We start from the raw sequence: 19,310 nt of genomic DNA, 5'->3' as shown, positions 1-19,310 counted from the left end.
ATTTAGATGTCTTTAAACTGATTGCATCACTTATTAAGCCACTATCACTATAACAATACAGAATAAAATATATACATGTCTTTAAAAGAACAAACTGATTACTTATTAAGCCACTATCACTTATATTCTCCTTCTTGGCACCACGTCCCATAAGGCTTCCCGTCACTACTCAGGGTTTTTCCTGGCTCAAAATGAGGCGGAGGTGGTACCAGTGGTGTTTGACATCGGGGGGGACCCATGAAGCAGGGCTGACTGGGGGTCCTTAAACGAGCATCAAACACTTAATTTCTTGCATTCTGGTGAATTGATATGCACCAATTTGTGCCCTTTCTCCATCAATTTATGGTGGAAATTTCTTTATACTGTATATGTAAAGGAAAAAACTAAATTCAGGCACCAGATGACCATTCAAAATATAATGTAATATAATGCAATATAAGGCTCTCAGGCATTCTGTACTTTCAAATATGTATTCTCCTTGAGCAGTCAACATCAACTATCAGCTGTTTCGCTAGCAAACACGAAAGCTAACTTATTTAGCCCCCGCCACCACGTCTGCGCAATGCCGCAATTGCAGTTAGAAATGACTGATATTTTTATTTTTTTTCCTCAAAATTCCCCCGCGCCGGAAATCCGGCACCGTACCGGAGAACTTTAAGCCCTGTGTAGGCTATGCTTGAGTGACATATGTTTCAGTTTGTGGGCTCATTGTAATTGTTGCGTTCGCTTCGTTCGCTTCCTTTCAATACAGCTTATTTAATTTAGTTAAAATGAGTGCTAATACCATACCACCATACCAGAACATCACAGCAGGAACAACCTATCTCAAAAAAGCGATCGTAATAAACCAGTCCTGAAAGTTCTCTGTCGCTTACCAATAATCGAACCTAGAGAAATCAGCTACGAATGTCCTCTCCCCTCGCAGGTTCATCACAGTATATTACATAAATGTATTACTGTTAAGTGTTGTTGTGGATGTTATCCCTAGTGCCATTCTGAGGTTAGCATTGCGATGTGTTTGCAAACTAAAATATACGATCGCTTTTTTGTGATATGTTGCTCCTCTTGTGATGTCCTGGAAACGAACGCATCAGCTGCAGCGTCTTTTGTATTGATCAGCTGTCATCAGTGTTATTACGGGTACGTTCGTAAATGCACGAACGGTCAGTTCGCTCGGACAAAACCGTGTTTTCAGTCAGAGCACCCATCTCTGAGCGCTCCCAGAGCGCAGAGCTCTGAACTTTGGAACTTTGTTATGTTTTGATATGTTTTGATATGAGAAATTCGAAGTGGTCAGTTTATGAAAATAATACCATAGAATACTAAATAAAATATTAAAATAATAGCCCCCTAGCGTTTGCCGCCATATTGTGACACCACACCCCCCCCCCCAAAGTCCAATCAAAAATGAATAAATATTAGCATCATAAAACAGCAATTTGGAGAAATACAACACCAGCACACTTAAAAAAACGAACAATGTTAGTTGTAATGTCCAGTTCTGCAGCCTACTGTTTGTTCTGCATCGGACATGTGTGAAATTGCTGCTGTTCCGTAGCAGTCTGTTTGTATTCTCTGATGTTGTCTGAGTTTGTTTAACACTCAGAAACAGCATTTTTATTCACATTCACATGGCTTTTCTGCTCTCTGGTAAACTAATGATAATGATATTCCAACTGCCCAGTTAAATCCAATCTATTATTTGGCATTCAGTGACATGCTTTTTAAATGATATAACACAGAATATTAGTCAACATTAATATTTAGGGAAGAAAATAAGCCTACTTTTTTTGATGGGGGGGGGGGCGGTAAGAGGCCTGGATAATGGACAGGGGGGCTGGCCCAAAAAGGGTTGAGAACCACTGGTCTAGCGCCTGGAAAACTTTAAGGTTTGGTTTCAGCGTGGAAGTTTGAGCTGATTTTGGGAGAACAAAACCCCCAAAACGGTTCCAGGTCCGAAAACAGGGTAAATAGACTGACTTATATAGTGCCCATGCAAGGCACCGGCCCCGCTCATTTGGGAGCAATTTGGGGTTCGGTGTCTTGCCCAAGGACACCTTGGGCATGTGGCCAGCCGGGGGGAGTCGAACCACAGATCTGCCGACCTTGCGATCGTTAGACGCCGGCTCTACCTCTGTGCGTCTAGCATCGTGTGGAAATGACAGTGACAGCGATCAGAACAGCAGTTACAAAGCCAGTACTTGTTCCATTCTCCTGTCAATGATAGACGGTAGATAAAGACAGAGAGGTAAAGAGATGGCCACAGTCCGGCTCCCAGATCAGCTGAGAACACGCACCAGGACACAGAGAGAGACAGTCTGTTAATTTTTCTATAGATGTTGTTCACCTTTATCTTTTGATATTGTTTGAAAGAAGATCAAATGTTGACATGTCTGTATGTCTTTAAAAATAACTACATATTTCATCTCCATATGTCTTAATAAAGAACTACATATTTCATGGAGTCTTAATGTTTTTCACATGTTCTTCACCCTCCATCCTACTCTCTCACCCTCCCTCCCTCCCTCCCTTCCACCCCTCCACTCTCACCTGTAAACCAGGGCCAGGATGTTGAGCATGGTGGCCACGTCTGGGTGGGTGTGTCCTGAGGTCTTCTCCAGGTCCTCCAGGGCCTGCTTGCAGAGGGGCACGGCCACCTCGTACCTCCCCTGGGAGGCGTACTGGATCACCAGGTTGTGGAGGGTCCGCAGGCGGGCCGGGATCTCATACCCTCCCTGCTGGGCCGCCGCCGCCGCGCTGCTGCTGTGAGGCTGGTGGGAGACTGGGGGAGGGAGCGGAGGGAGGGAGGGTGAGAGGGTGGGAGGGAGGGAGGGTGAGAGGGTAGGATGGAGGGTGGGAGGGAGAGAGGGAGGGAGGGTGAGAGGGTAGGATGGAGGGTGGGAGGGAGAGAGGGTAGGATGGAGGGTGGGAGGGAGAGAGGGAGGGAGGGAGAGAGGGTGAGAGGGTAGGATGGAGGGTGGGAGGGAGAGAGGGAGGGTGAAAGAGTAGGATGGAGGGTGGGAGGGAGAGAGGGAGGGAGGGTGAGATGGTAGGATGGAGGGTGGGAGGGAGAGTGAGAGGGTAGAATGGAGGGTGAGGGGTGAAGAACATGTGAAAAACATTAAGGGTGAATCCCAATTCACCCCTCCGGCTCCGTTTTCACCCCTTCGGCTCCGTTTTGCGCGTTCACGTGTAGGGGTAGTGGCGTCCCAATTCATTTTACTTGGAGGGGTAGGGCTAGGGCTAGGGTTATCCATGGCTCCATTTGGAGAAAATCTGGACCCACGTTCCATTCGGAGCCATGAGACTCCCTTCCGGCATGCATTGCGAATCATCTACAGAAATGTTATTTTCGCTCTCGTAAATACGGAAGCTAGCCTGAAATGTCATTTACTTTTTCTGTAATTACTTGTAATTAAAGATTTGAAAAATTATGATAACCATCTTATTATCTTAGTTTAATGTAATTTCAATGCATTATAGACATTTTCTTTATAACAAGCATAACAAAAAAATGTGCTTTTATGTCGAGGTGCTGTGTCTAACGTTACAGGCTGATTTGTGGCCGACAGTCGCGCATATGACATATTTCCATGTCTGATGGCATATGACACCTACTAATGTCATTTCAATGCATTATAGACCTTTTCTTTACAACAAGCATAACAAAAAATCGCTGTTATGCCGAGGTGCTGTGCCTATGCTTAACATAGAAAGTTCCACAGTCCAGCGCGCTCGGGACAGCGGGCAGGACACCGGAGCCAGCAGGACACCGGAACACTCATATCTGCGCGTTTGTCACAGGCTGACAGTCACCGTGTTCCGCTGCCCCGACATCAGTCCCATGGAAGTGTCAAGCACAGCCTTCCCCATAGAAATACATCGGTGCGCGATTTACATTTCAGAGATGTACAATCATGTTTATTTAGAAATAAATTATTACCGGTACCTGTGGTGTTTGACAGCATGATAGGCGCGAATTTCCCCCCCTTGGTGGTATATGACGCTATAGTTGTTATTATACCAAAACAACCGGCAATCTAATCCGAGCAGTTGTTATTATGTAATATTATCGATGGATGTGCCATTTTTGATGGTGGGCAGTGAGCGGGAGACTCATCAAGGACATGTACCGTAGTTAACTAATGCAGTGGACAGCGGCTGTTTCTCCAGCGTTCCTGTCACATCGTATTTCGTAACGTCATAAAAATAAATCTGTAAGTCATGCATTTTTCCATGTTTCCCTTTGATGGCATATGACGCCGTAAATGTAACTAAAGTTCAGCCGCGAAGTTGTTGCACTGTTGTCCTATATCAGTGCAGACCGGCAGCATAGGAGCACAGGTTTCATACAGGTTAGAGCTTATTCTGTCATGGTGTGATAATGAAGCATTGTTCTTTTTTATTTGATGACTTGTTTGATCGATTGATAGTGTTCAAGTTCATTCAAGTTGTGAATGAATCGCGAGCGTCAATGCTTTTCTACGATACTGATGACGTATCAGTCGTGAAGGGTTGTCCCATTTCTTAGGGGAACCACTATGGCTTGTGGCTCTGTTCGAAGGCCTTGGCTCCAAAGTGAGTGACTCCAAAACGAGCCGAAGTGGTAGAAAAGAGAATCGGGATTGGGCCTAATTCCCCATGGAATATGTAGTTCTTTTTAAAGACATATGGACATATTTGATCTTCTTTCAAACAATATCTATAGATAAAGGTGAACAACATCTATAGAAAAATGAACAAAAATGCCAATTCCTACTGAGGAAAAAGTTAGGACACCCTATGGCCTAATAGCTGGTATTGCCCCTTTGGCTGAAATAACCTCAATTAGAGGTAGCCATTTTTAAATGCTCTTGTTCCTCAGTGTGCCAACCACAATATCAACATTCATTATGACTCCACATGATGATGATGAAAACCTTTATTGTCCCCAATGGGGACATTTTGTTGTCAAACAGCTTAGTAGGGCAGACAGAAAACATTCAATGAATAAATAAATAAAACAGTACAGGCTCAATAAGTAAACAGTGCAAGATAAAGTGCTCAAGTGCATGTATAGTCCAAGTAGCAGTCTTAACTATGGAGGGTGTATCATGCCATATTTAAATGCAATACACACATCGGAATGCAATACACACATCGGAATGCAATACACGTGTAACACTAAATACAATGCAAAAATACGGCATATTTGTGCCAAAATAAAATCAATGTGTATTACATTTGAGCGCAGCGTATTCCATTCGGTCATGAGTGTATTCCATTGAGCATGTGTATTACATTTGGTCACGAGTGTATTCCATTGAGCATGTGTATTACATTTGAGCGCAGCGTATTCCATTTGGCAGTGGCGGCTGGTGCAAAAAATTTTGGGTGGGGCACAGCAGTGTGGCGGGGGGGGGTCCTCTTTCGCGCGCGCAGCGCGCGCGATTTTTTTCCGCGTGCACGAACACGCACTGGCATTACAACCACTGTATAATTTCAACTTTCACCCTTAAAATGACCGTGTGGGCCATGGAGAAGTTACCCTGTCAACTACAGACACTGAGGTGGAAGAGTGACCGATCTATGGACGTCGGTACGGTCCAATACCCAGTGTCAGACAAGGAGGAAGTCTAGTCAACAAGGCTAGTACAGGCCTCACAGCTACACTCAGGTTAATAAAGGTAGCAGATGAATATGTGTACTATGTGTCTGTGTGACATGGCTACATCAATGAGCAGAGATGAATGCTGCAGTCAGTAGTACAGTAACTATCTATTTCATAGACACATGATGGATGATGATGGAGAGTGATGGTGGTCAACACATCACAGCAGGTCAACACATTCAATGATGTATCACAACCAGACCATGTCAGAAACACAACCAGACCATGTCAGAAACACAACCAGACCATGTCAGAAACACAACCAGACCATGTCTGTATCACAACCAGACCATGTCAGAAACACAACCAGACCATGTCAGCAACACAACCAGACCATGTCAGAAACACAACCAGACCATGTCTGTAACACAACCAGACCATGTCTGTAACACAACCAGACCATGTCTGTAACACAACCAGACCATGTCAGAAACACAACCAGACCATGTCTGTAACACAACCAGACCATGTCTGTAACACAACCAGACCATGTCAGAAACACAACCAGACCATGTCTGTAACACAACCAGACCATGTCAGAAACACAACCAGACCATGTCAGAAACACAACAATGCATCAGCTGAGTTAAAGAAAACCAACTCTTACCTTTGATGACAGAACATGAGCCGTGTTTACCCGTACCTCCGCCTTGCCCCGCGCATATTGCTATGAATAATTCGAAGATAGGTGCTTGCACATTAGGTGCAAGGCTGCTTGGTTAACCCATTAGCGGGAACATTATTAGTTGCACAAAATAGGCTGATTTAATTGACCATGAACATCAGAGACAGACATTACGAATCTTCATTTAAAATACTCCGGAAGCCCGAAGTCCGGAAAACCGGAAGTCGGGAGTCCTCAGCATAATGCATTGTCTGCAATACAACCGGAGATTTCTTGGCCAGGGCGCACAAATGTGCGTCCTGGCCAAGAAATAGAGACAGCCAATTGGAGCGCTGCTACAGCTCACGTGTAAGCCAAAAGTATTCGTCCTGGCATAGACTTGCATTGACACGGCGCCCCGCGTTCTCTCCCTATGTATTTTAACAGTGAGTTTTACACACACACACACACACACACACAGATAAAAATGTTTATTGTATAGGAGGATTTTTAATGAATGCTGATAGGCGCCGACAGAATATCAGCCGCATTTTGTGAATAAACAATGTTTATTTAAAAAAAAAACTTTTACAAATCGCAACCAGGAAGTGAAGGTGGGGGCGGCGCCCCAGCGCCCTCTATCAGCCAGCCGCCACTGCCATTTGGTCATGAGTGTATTACATTCGAGTGTTGGGTACTCATTTGCATTGCTTTTCGATATGCCATAGGATTCGCGATGCCAACGATGACGACGAAGACCCATCTTTAAATACCACATTCGCTCTTGGAAAATGTCACTACAGTTTCTGTAATAGCTTATTAATAAAGATTCGAAAAATGATGCTGACCATCGTATTATCTTAGTTTAATGTCATTTCAATGAATCATAGAACTTTTATTTACAACAAGCACAACACAAAAATCGCTATTATGCACCGTCTTTGTCCGTGAATAACACCGGCTGTGAAGCGGCTAAAAATACAAGACTATGCTGGATAACTCCACCATCGGTATACGGTCATTTTAAGCCATCAACCACCCCGCTGGCACCCCGGGAAGTAATGTTTCGAACCCCGAGAGCATGCATAAATGTCTATCCGAAAAGAGTACACTCATCGGCCTCTGCACGCGCCTCTCCTCGGTAACGTGGAGGTACGAAAACCCTCCATATCAACACTACTCAGGCCACAGGGCCAGACCAAAACAAGAGCTCTGGATGTAATCCACTATTTATATCAGGCCCCTTCAGAAAGATCTGGATCTGGATCCTGTAAGTGAAGCAAGCTTTCTTAACACATCAGATTCCTCTGTTATGACATTATTCCTTCTTGATTCCCATGTACTTTCATGTACCTACTTCTGCAAATCTTCTAATAAAGTTTTCAATCAATCAATCAATGTCTGTGTGCTTGATGTGAGGGTTGGACACTTGCCTTTATATTATCGTGTACTGTATATTTAAATTAGTAATACACTGATTATTTCTGACTTGTACAGTAGTACCTCCATTAGTATTGGGACAAAGTGAAATTTAAGGATAAAACAGTACTGTATTGTCTGTTATTGTATCAAACTTGTAGCATATATCTGATTCGATCAGTGTTGTATTTGTCTAATTCTAGGTGCCTATGGATGTTGAACCATGTAATGGACCCATGGTGGGCTGTTTATATTGTGGTCAACGATTCCTACACTCAATTATTAATGAGCATGTGGACAGTTGTTTGTAAGTTTGAAATTTTTGTTATTTCATATGCCAGTATTTATGAAACAATAGTATTGGTAATTTCAATGTAGTAACCAAATGTCTAAACATTTCTTCCTTTCTTCCGCAAGGGAAACCCCCATGCCCCCCTACACCTCAGAGGGAACCTCCACCTCAGGGAGAACCCCCATGCCCCCCTCCTCCTCAGAGGGAAACCCCATGCCCCCCTCCTCCTCAGGGAGAACCGCCATGCCCCCCTCCACCTCAGAGGGAACCTCCACGCGCCCCTCCACCTCAGGGAGAACCCCCATGCCCCCCTCCTCCTCAGGGAGAACCCCCATGCCCCCCTCCTCCTCAGGGAGAACCCCCATGCCCCCCTCCTCCTCAGGGAAAACCCCCATGCCCCCCTCCTCCTCAGGGAGAACCGCCATGCCCCCCTCCTCCTCAGAGGGAACCCCCATGCACCCGTCCTCCTCAGAGGGAACCCCCATGCCCCCCTCCTCAGGGGGAACCTCCATGCGCCCCAACACCTCAGGGGAGGGAGCAATAAGCCACGAGCAACCTGCAATTGGTTTGTGCTTTTTTTTTACTGTTCTGAGTGCAAAAAAAAAAAGCAGCATCCACACACTCAAATCTGTGCAAAAATCATTGTTTATTGCGAGCTGTGTGACACAGGTGTTTTGTGCATTGGCTAATCAAGTGATGTTGTTTGAACACCTCAGCTAAGTCTGATCACGGATGGCGGTGGTATTTTCACTATTTTGACTGTTGAAAAAAATGTATAAAATTCATAAAATGTGATAAGAATAGTTGCTATACTAATCAGTAATACTACATTGTTATTCATGCATGAATTCCTATTGTTACGGTTGTAAAGCATGACTTTTAGACTTTTGAAGCTCTGGTTTTGAATGTAATTCAGTTTTGTTTTCACAGAATGGAAGACGGAGGAGAATATTGAGAGAGCAGCACTCTTATTCAGGCAGCATCTTCTGCGAAATGCTGAGCACAACCCTGTCCTCCGTGTCAGACTTGACATGAAGGACGGTTCAGAAGATAAGGAGAGGAGTATTTTGGCTTTCTATAAGCAGCAGAACGTGAATTGGGCCAGTCCCCTGTTTGTTCACTTGATCGGTAATTTAATCAATCATATAGTCTAATGTAATTTAATCTCTAGTTTCTAAATCTCTAATTTACAAGTCTACAATACATATCTCTTGTTTCAGTTACAATAAGTGTTTCGTAATGTTTAGGTGATGAAGCTGTCGGGCCGGGAGTTTCTCGGTTCTTTTTCTCAATGACAATCTCCAAACTCCAATTTGGATTTGATATCAGTCTAGGTACCTCTTTCACTTCCATATTAAATGTGGTGTTCCATTAACACAACTGATAAACTGTTGATACATTTATTTATTTAACCATGAGTATTCACACAAGGCAGTGTCATTTGCATCAGCAACTTGGTTTTCTCCCTAATTATTAACTAAATAGGCAATGACTACTGACTACATGAATTAACACAGGCCGTTTAGAATCCATTATAAGCAACCAAACAGATAAAATAATGTATTGTGCAACGTACTATGCACAGTTTTTTGTATATGTAAGGTATACATTGCCAAACTCGTAAGCCCCTCAAATTACAAATGGCAAATAGGTGTCAGATATGACAAAAAGCACGTTTTGTGCTTATTCATAAAAAACTATTGTGGATGATAAATGAAACTTGTTCTCATCTCACTCCATTTTCCAGGTGGACCAGGGGGGAAGACCCTTTTATTTGAAGGGGAGAAAATCATTTTGTGCCATCCACTTCCAAAGTCCTGCTTGACAGTGGGCTTTTTGTGGTTGTGGGCAAAATGATTGGCCATTCTTTTATCCACGGGGGTCCCAGGTTGACTGGACTGAGCCAGGCACTCTTTGACGACACTCAGCTGTCCTGTCTGGACTGCCCAGACATGGACATACGGGAAATGGTTGAGATTGTGAGTTCCATGTTTATTAAAAGATTTTCCCTCCATATCCTTGCTTATCATTTGCATTTGACGACAATGCTGTAATGGTGAACAACATTAATGTAGTTCGGGATAAGTGCCTGCTAGTAATTGAAATCAAGGGTCAACTGATTGTGTAACAACATGATAATATTTACATGTAACCTTTTAACAGGATTCGTGCTGCTTTGTTTGTTTTGTAATTCACAGCTTGATGGCCAGAGAAACCTCAGGGAGGACGAACAGCAAACCCTGCATGACCTGTGCCTGAACTGGGACCTGCCCCAACTCACTTCTGACAATAGGAAATGGCTGGCTGAGAAGATTCTCATCCATGCAGTAGGTTTCAGTATTTGCTGTTGAATCAATTGCCCTTTGGAGATTGCTGTTGTAATCAGGTTAGGCTCATGCCTTAACCAAGGCATTGGCCATAGAAGTGGATTCTTCTTCTAATAACTATTATAAATATTTTTCTTCTAATAACTATTATTGTAGGTCCTTGGCCGGAGAAGGGAGCAGGTGAAACAGCTGAGGAAGGGGCTGAAGGAGTGTCAGGTCCTTCACCTTTTAAAGAAAAGACCGGAGGCAGTGGAGGTTCTTCTTCCAAGATCGTCAACCGTTAATGTGGTCCCAGAGATATTAAAATACAGTGAGCACTCGATGCCTCACACCAGTCAATACCTGGCCTTGTCACTCCTTGCATGTCCAAGAGTACAGTATACTCACTATGTCCCATGTTATGGAAGTGTACTGGTCCTATAATCCAAATATTTTGAGTAAAATCGTCTTATTTTCATAGATGATTCTAGGGCGAATTGTGTGGCCAACAGCAGAGAGCGAAGACTCGGACGACGACTACTCCACCAATATCTCGCTACTTGAATGCCGGTGTCGTGTGACTGGGTTCTTGAGGGAATATATTGAGAAAGGTAAGTAATCGATTTGTATTGCTATTTATTCTAGACCGTTGTGTACGTGAATGTTCTGTTGTCTGACTTGCAGGTAAATTGAAATGTCCAATTGTATTCGACAGAACATTTCAGGGAATGTAGTTACATTTTACAGCACTGTGGATGTCCAGTTGTCAAACAGTCAGTTTGTTAAACGCGTGTCTTTTTTTCTGCAGCCACATCAGAAGAACTGAACCAGCTTTTGAAGTTCTGGGTAGGGTGGAGTGTTCTGACAGAAGTACTTCATGTTGAAGTTTGCTCGGTCCAGATGCCCACTTCAGCCACATGCTCAGAACTGTTAAAGCTACCTGGTCGCTACACATCCTTCCAGGATTTTGCAAATGATCTTGTGGCTTCTGTGTCCACAACTGACACTGGATTTGGACTTCTCTAGTCACTCCGCCTGCCTGACCCCCAGCCTGTCACATTGCTACTGTGTAGATGTTAATAGAACTGTCTGTAACATTGCCACTGTTTAGATTCAAATGGCAGCTTGCCCTGATGTACCCTCATGTATGCTGTCCAAATGCGCTCACATGCACAACAATGTTTACTGCTTGAAGGATTAACGAGGGGGCACAGAAACCACAGTACTCTGACCAAGTAGTGTGTATAAAATAACTATCTGACCAGACAGGCCATTTCAGGACATCTCTTACCTCCTAGACCTAGGACAAATCTACTGTAATTCACAGAGCCATAACAGGATGGAACTCTTAACCATGTTCGCAAGGACAAACAGACTGAAGCTCAGCTTTTACCCCAGGGCCATTCAGGCCCTGAACACAGCAAAGACCTAGGTTCTAGGCCCTGGACAATCTAGACATTTGATGGCAGCTACTAGATTGAAATCAAGTGCAATACTGAAACACAACTGTGAACATTTCAAACCTGCAAACTGCGACACTTTAAATGAATGTGCAATAACACTATGTGCAATATGACAACCCTCGGGTACATAAGGTTCAGAGATAGGAAATGTTAGAATAGGTATAGCATAGCATAGAGTACAGCACAGTGTTTATTTGTATAGTATAGTATAGTGGACAGTGTACATAGCCTTTATTTATGTAAACCAGCTCTTTTCCCTTCTTGTTTTTAGTTTTCTTTCCTAGCACCAGGGGAGCCCCCCCTCCCACATTTCGTTATTTGGTACTATATCAATGACAATAAAGACCATTCATTCATTCATTTATTCATTAACCCAAGCATGTTAGTAAAACTAATTCTAGATGCACTTTCAAGAAAACAATAAAAGAGCACTTGATACAATTAACTCTGAATGAACAGTAGATTATTTATCTCGTTTGCTGATCTGTTGTATTTCATTATTTATTTTTTATTAAAATGTATAAATGTATTTATTCTTATTCATTTATTGTTATTATGATGTATGTTTACATTTTTTTTTACAAAAAATGAAATAAAATTCTCTGTTGCAGTCCTTTGTCTTCAAGTGCTCCTTTGTTCCACACGACTATCTATACTTTAGATCAGGCCTATTCAAATAGCGGCCCGTGGACAGGTGTAGGTGTGATAGAGTTGATATGTAGGGTTAGGGTCTGATAGTGTTGATATGGAGGGTTTTCGTACCTCCACGTTACCGAGGAGAGGCGCGTGCAGAGGCCGATGAGAGTGTACTCTTTTCGGATAGACATTTATGCATGCTCTCGGGGTTCGAAACATTACTTCCCGGGGTGCCAGCGGGGTGGTTGATGGCTTAAAATGACCGTATACCGATGTTGGAGTTATCCAGCAGTCTTGTATTTTTAGCCGCTTCACAGCCGGTGTTATTCACGGACAAAGACGGTGCATAATAGCGATTTTTGTGTTGTGCTTGTTGTAAATAAAAGTTCTATGATTCATTGAAATGACATTAAACTAAGATAATACGATGGTCAGCATAATTTTTCGAATCTTTATTAATAAGCTATTACAGAAACTGTAGTGACATTTTCCAAGAGCGAATGTGGTATTTAAAGATGGGTCTTCGGCGTCATAGTTGGCATCGCGAATCCTATGGCCGGAAAGGGCAGAACCTATGGCCGGAGCCGGAAGGTTGTATTCCATTCCGATGTAGGTGCCATAATACCTACATCGGAATGGAATACAATGCAAATTACATCGGATATACATGGGATATCGAAAAGCAATGCAAATGAGTACCCAACACTCGAATGTAATACACTCATGACCGAATGGAATACGCTGCGCTCAAATGTAATACACATGCTCAATGGAATACACTCGTGACCAAATGTAATACACATGCTCAATGGAATACACTCATGACCGAATGGAATACGCTGCGCTCAAATGTAATACACATTGATTTTATTTTGGCACAAATATGCCGTATTTTTGCATTGTATTTAGTGTTACACGTGTATTGCATTCCGATGTGTGTATTGCATTCCGATGTGTGTATTGCATTTAAATATGGCATGATACACCCTCCATACTTAACGGCCTCTCAGCTCCAGGTCTCCCCCACCCTGCAGGGCCTGGTTGTAGAGTCGGAGTGCAGCTGGAATAAAGGACTGTCCAAATCTTTTTGTACTTTGACGGGGGAGAACAAATCTGTGGCTGAACTTGCTCCTCATCCCCGCCAGCTCGCAGTACATCGGGTGGGAGGGATTGGCCAGCATGGCCGCCATTTTTTTCCCCATCCTCTGTTCTGCCACCACCTCTAGGCTGTCCAGCCCGGTCCCCACCACAGAGCTGGCCTTCTTCACCAGTTTGTTCAGCTTCGCAGCATCCCTGGCACAGATGTTTCCACCCCAGCAGGCCACGGCGAAGAACAGAACGCTGGCGACCACCGACTGGTAAAACATTCGCAGCAGCTTGTTGCAGACGCCGAAAGACCTCAGCCTTCTCAGGAAAAACAGTCTGCTCTGCCCTTTCCTGAGAAGAGCCTCGGTGTTGTCGGTCCAGTCCAGTTTGTTATTAATTTGTACTCCCAGGTACCAGTAGGAGTCCACCCTCTCGACTTCCACCCCCTTGATGGTGATGGGGGCTGGGGTCCCTCTCTTCCTCCTAAAATCCACCACCAACTCCTTTGTTTTGCTGGTGTTAAGGAAAAGGTAGTTGGTGTCGCACCACTGCACAAAGCTCTCCACCAGGGCCCTGTACTCCTCATCCCTGTCGTCTGTGATGTAACCGACGATAGAGGAGTCATCAGAAAACTTCTGCAGGTGGCACTGGTCGGAGCTAAACTGGAAGTCGGAGGTATACAGGGTGAAGAGAAAGGGTGACAGAACAGTTCCCTGGGGGGCGCCGGTGTTGCACACCACCACCTCAGACTGACAGCCCTGCAGTCTCACATACTGACGTCTGTCTGTGAGGTAGTTGTGGATCCAAGCCGTCAGGGAGTCCTCCACACACATCACTGCTAGTTTGTCAGCCAGCAGTGATGGCTTGATGGTGTTAAATGCACTGGAGAAGTCGAAGAACATGGTCCTCACTAGGGCTGGGTATCGCCACTGATTTCCCAAAACGATTCGATTCCGATTCACAGCTCACGATTCGATTCGATTCCGATTCGATCTAGTTAAAATATACATTTTTTGCTTGAATATGAAAGAGATTCTCAGAATTAATGCTATAAATGGTTCAAGGAACCCTATAACATGTAGCATTGTTAAACATATCAATGAATTGACTCCAAAGCAGTTACATGAATGTACTTTTTATTGGAACACATTTTATTGGAACATATGAACATCATTGACCAACATTTTGCAACTACAAAAAGTGCTTTTTAACGTGCTTTACTGCAGCCGATGTAAATAAAGGGGCTACAAACATAGCCTACCGGTAATAATCAACAAAAAAAGCGTTTCCGAACGTTTTTTGAGGGGTTTATATATACAGTACAAAATAAAAATGTGCAAAACTCAAACGAAAATAGTGCAATAGATGAGGGTATTTTGGGGAACAAAAACACACATTGTAAATCATAATGTCCATGAAACTAAAGCCCTTCATTACTGCTTTCTCACTTTTTGGAGATTGAAAGATTCTTCTGCAAAAAAAGGAGCTGATCTACATGTTGCGGAGTGAGGCAGCTTCTCTGTGCAGTAACGATATCACCAGCGGTTGAGAAAACTCTCTCAGAAGCGACACTGGTCCCGGGGACACACAGAGACCGCTTTGCTTGGCGTGCCAAAAGGGGATACTCCCCTGCATGCACCTTCCACCAGGCCAGGGTGCATGCAGAGAGTGGAACAGGTTTGACTTCCCTGTATCTTTTCACTTCTTCCTTTGCCTTCTCAGCCAGAGATTTCTGTGGTCCTATGGCTTTTGGGGTGTTGGCTGGTCCAAGGAGAGACATCAGTGCAGAGGATTCCTTTGACCTCTTTGATGGAGAAGGGGCATAAGCCACTTTAACAGGAGGACAAAGGGTGTTGTCTTCCTGCTGCACAGCCTCCTCATCCTCAGCTCCATCACCATCAGATTCTTGCTGTTGGAAAGATGAAAATAGTCAGGAAGAAACATAATTGATTAATAATTGATTAATGATTATTAAAATACTGTAGTATACAGTAACAATAAGTTATTTCTACATGTCAACTTACATTAGATGCCTCTGCTTGCTCCAGGCCAGCAGCTTCAGTCATCAATCTATCGAATGTGTCGTCTCGGACCTCATCAGATAAGAAGGGCAGGGCCTTGAAGCGAGGATCTAATGCTGATGTTACATACAGCTTGTCCTTCAGGGCTGCATATCTTAAAAGAGATTTAATTTGTTTTAACTTAAAACACATTTCATTACATTACATTACACATGCATGCATACAGTTACATGCATGCACAGACTGACTGACTCACGCACACCATGTATTTTCTTAATACAACTCCTAATATTTTAGCATGTAAAATTCTAATAACTTAACACAGGGGTTACAAATTAAGTAGCCTTTTAGAGACCCACTGTATTCATTTCATAACTCAAGGTTACTTACCACACACACACACACACACACACACACACACACACACACACACACACACAGTGACGTTAAGTAGGCCTGAGCATACCTTGAATTGAAGTTGTTGTATATAGCAGTCTTGAGGTCCTTAATCACTGTGGAGTCGTGGGGGTCACTGCTCATCTTCTCCAGTAGCTGTGCCTGGAGAGGCGCAATAACGGAGACAGTCGGGGAGTTCTCTTCAGACATCACCAGTGTGGCTGCCTTCATCGGCCCAAGAGCTTTCACCACATCTTCTGCGACCGTTATGTCAGCCTCTGTCAGAGTGCAGAGATCGCTTTCGTTCCTGCGCACTTCAGGTGACATCAGAGTTGCTGAGATGGCTGGTTGCTGCTCCAGGAAGCGTTCCAGCATGTCCAGAGCGCTGTTCCACCGGGTCACCACGTCAATCACAAGCTTATGAGCAGGCAGCTCCAGCATCCGTTGTTTCTCTTTGAGCGTGTGGTTTGCCGTAGTACTGCGATGGAAAAATGACGTGATACGCCTCACGCGGCCAAGCAAGCGCGCGACAGCTGTGATTTTGAGAGCTGCTTGTGAAGCTAAATTGAGCATGTGCGCAAAACAGCCAATGTGCAATCGCTCCATCAAATGCACAGCGCGGACCATATTTGCAGCATTGTCCGTTATGATGACTGGATCTTTGTTTGTAAGCTCCCAATCTTGTATCGCCTCGGACAACAGGTCAGCTAGATTACTTGCAGTGTGGCTGGTTTCAACTGCCCTAGTCTGAAGAACATGAGACGTGAGACTCCAGTCATCATTGATATAGTGGCAAGTGATTGTCAGGTACGAATCCATTGCTCTGGATGTCCAGCTGTCACACGTTATGGCAACTCTCTCTGCTTGCTGAAGTGAAGTTGCGATATCACGTTTCACCTGCGCGTACATGTCTGGGACTATCACTTCACTCAACTGTTTGCGTGTCGGTAACACGTAGCGTGGTTCTAATACAGTGACGAGTTTTCGAAAGCCAGCATTTTCAACAACGCTGTACGGGCGTATATCCTTGCAAATAAAATGTGCTACAGCCTCTGTAATTTGTTGGGCACGGGGAGAATTTGATTGCAATTTGCAACCAAACGTCTTTATCAGCGAGGTCTGTTTCGGCTCCGCTGTTCCGTGTTTCACGTCAGGGTGATGCCTCAATAAGTGGTTCCGTAGATTTGTGGTGTTTCCACTAAATTTAACTTCCACTGCGCACAGCTTACATATGACTTTGCTTTTGTCCAGCTCATCTCTATCGTCACATTTTTTAAATCCAAAATGCACCCAGACATCTGACTTTAAGCCGGGTGGTGACTTGAGTGTCCCTGCCATCGCCATGTTTTTAGATTTTAGTGTTGAGACCTCACGTGCGTTGCGTGATAAATTCTTGTATCGCGAGATCTGGCCACGAGATCTCACAAAAAAAAACAAACATGAAAGATCGATCTCGGGACTTATGAATCGATAATCGCTCATTTAATGAAGATCGATTCAGAATCGGGAAATCGATTTTTTGAACCCAGCCCTAGTCCTCACCATGCTCTGTGGCCTCTCCAGGTCACACCAAAACACACATCACACCAAAACAAACAGACCAACAGATAGACTTGCGTAGATTCTGGTTTATTTTGAAAAAGTGAGACCAGAACATTTATTATTGTCGCCATACCCACAGCGTGGGAATACGCCACATAAAAAATAAAAAATAAAACACTCTTGCACACTTATCTCTCGCGTGCCATTGGTTAACCTGCCGCCTTGGGTTGCCGACCCCTGCTATAGGGAGTCCTGGGAGAACGTTTTTCCCAATCCTCAATGGACTATTCTTTCAGCTGTGTGGTGTTTGAGGGGTGTCTTGCAAGCACAGCCCGTTTCCAATCACCCCACAGCATCTCAATAGGATTAAGATCCGGGCTTTGACTTGGCCATTCCAGAACTCTCCGGGCCAGTTTCACAGACAAGGCTTAAGCCTAATCCTGGACTAAAAAGCATCTTCAATGGAGATTTTACATTGAAAGTGTGATTTAGTCCAGGACTAGGCTTAAGCCTTGTCTGTGAAACCGGCCCTCCATGTCTTTCTTTTGAGCCATTCCTTGGTTGATTTACTGGAATGTTAAGGGGCATTGTCATGTTGCATGGTCCACAACCGCTTCAACTTACATTTTTGGACAGATGGTCTCACATTTTCCTCAAGCACCCTCTGATACAATAAATAATTCATAGTGGATTCTATGGTGGTGAGCTGGCCAGGCCCTGCTGCAGCAAAGCAGCCCCAAACCATGACATTTCCACCCCCATGCTTCACAGTGAGGTTCTTGTGCTCAAATGCTGTCTTTGGTTTGCGCCAAAAATATCTTCTGTTACTGTGCCCAAATAATTCAACTTTGGATTCATCTGTCCAAAGCACATTGTTCCAGAAGGCCTGGTGTTTATCTAGGTCAGGGGTAGGCAACCTTTTTGATATGAAGTGCCATTTTAAAATGTTCTTGTTAGTCAGTGTGCCAACCACAATATCAACATTAATTATGACTCGACATCAAACCAAACCAAACAGACCAACTGATCTGCAATTTTATTCCACAACATGAACAACAATTTTCAGCAAAGAGCTATGTATGCAAAGCCATGTATGCTAAATAAACAGGCCTAACAGTCAACTAGCTGAAACTTGAACAAAATGACCAACATAACATAACTAAACTTTGTGATGCGTAGCACAACTTTAAGCAAATTGGAGCGCTCAATTTCTACCAAAGTTGCAATGCTAACTGCGCTCCCTATGGTTATCATTTTAATAAGTAGGCCTAACTGGATGGTGATTATACAAGGGTCTTACTTGTATGACTTATAATTTATATTTATATAATGATTTGGTTGTTACTTACATTTTATTATTTTATTCCAACCACAACAACCTTTTTTTTTTGGTTGCAAAGAGCTATGTATGCAAAGCCATGTAAACAGTCCTAACAATCAATGTGATCCCTGGCCCTGTTTTCCTTTGCTCAACTCCATTATCTGGGGGTGGTACTTGGTCACTTGGTAACATGGCATGTCATTCACATCTACACTCTCATCAAGTGCGAGGCTAAACACCGTCGCATCTTTCAAACCAGCGGTCTGCTGCGCTTTCACGTTTTCTGCCATTTCTCCTATTCTTCGTTCCACACTTCTGGCTGACACTGGGATGTCTTTTATTCTTGATGTTATTGTGTCTTTGTTTGATAAGCCTTCAAACAAAACATCTGAGCTACAGAGGAAAGCCTCCTTAATATATTCTCCATCAGTGAATGGCTTTCCACGTTTCGCAATGCAATGAGCAATGCGAAAGTTTGCTTCAGTTGCGTGATTTTTAGCAGTGGCAAATGCTTTAAAGGTGCTGGCCTGCTTCCCATACCTTGACACAGCACGTCTTATTGATTCGGCCTGGT

General features: G+C 43.8%; 1 protein-coding gene across 1 annotated transcript in view; it reads right to left on the bottom strand.

Annotated features, from left to right (window-relative positions):
• klc3 (kinesin light chain 3) overlaps positions 1–19,310 on the bottom strand; it is a 35,591-nt gene that overhangs the window by 8,590 nt on the left and 7,691 nt on the right. Inside the window, exon 6 of the mRNA XM_080530894.1 lies at positions 2,551–2,782. Coding sequence (XP_080387020.1) covers positions 2,551–2,782 — 232 coding nt within the window. The remainder of the gene's footprint in view (positions 1–2,550; positions 2,783–19,310) is intronic.

The sequence above is a fragment of the Nansenia antarctica genome (genome assembly GCF_963989245.1).
Source record: "Nansenia antarctica genome assembly, chromosome: 5".
Taxonomy (NCBI): domain Eukaryota; kingdom Metazoa; phylum Chordata; class Actinopteri; order Argentiniformes; family Microstomatidae; genus Nansenia; species Nansenia antarctica.
This window is presented reverse-complemented; position numbering and strand designations above follow the sequence as displayed.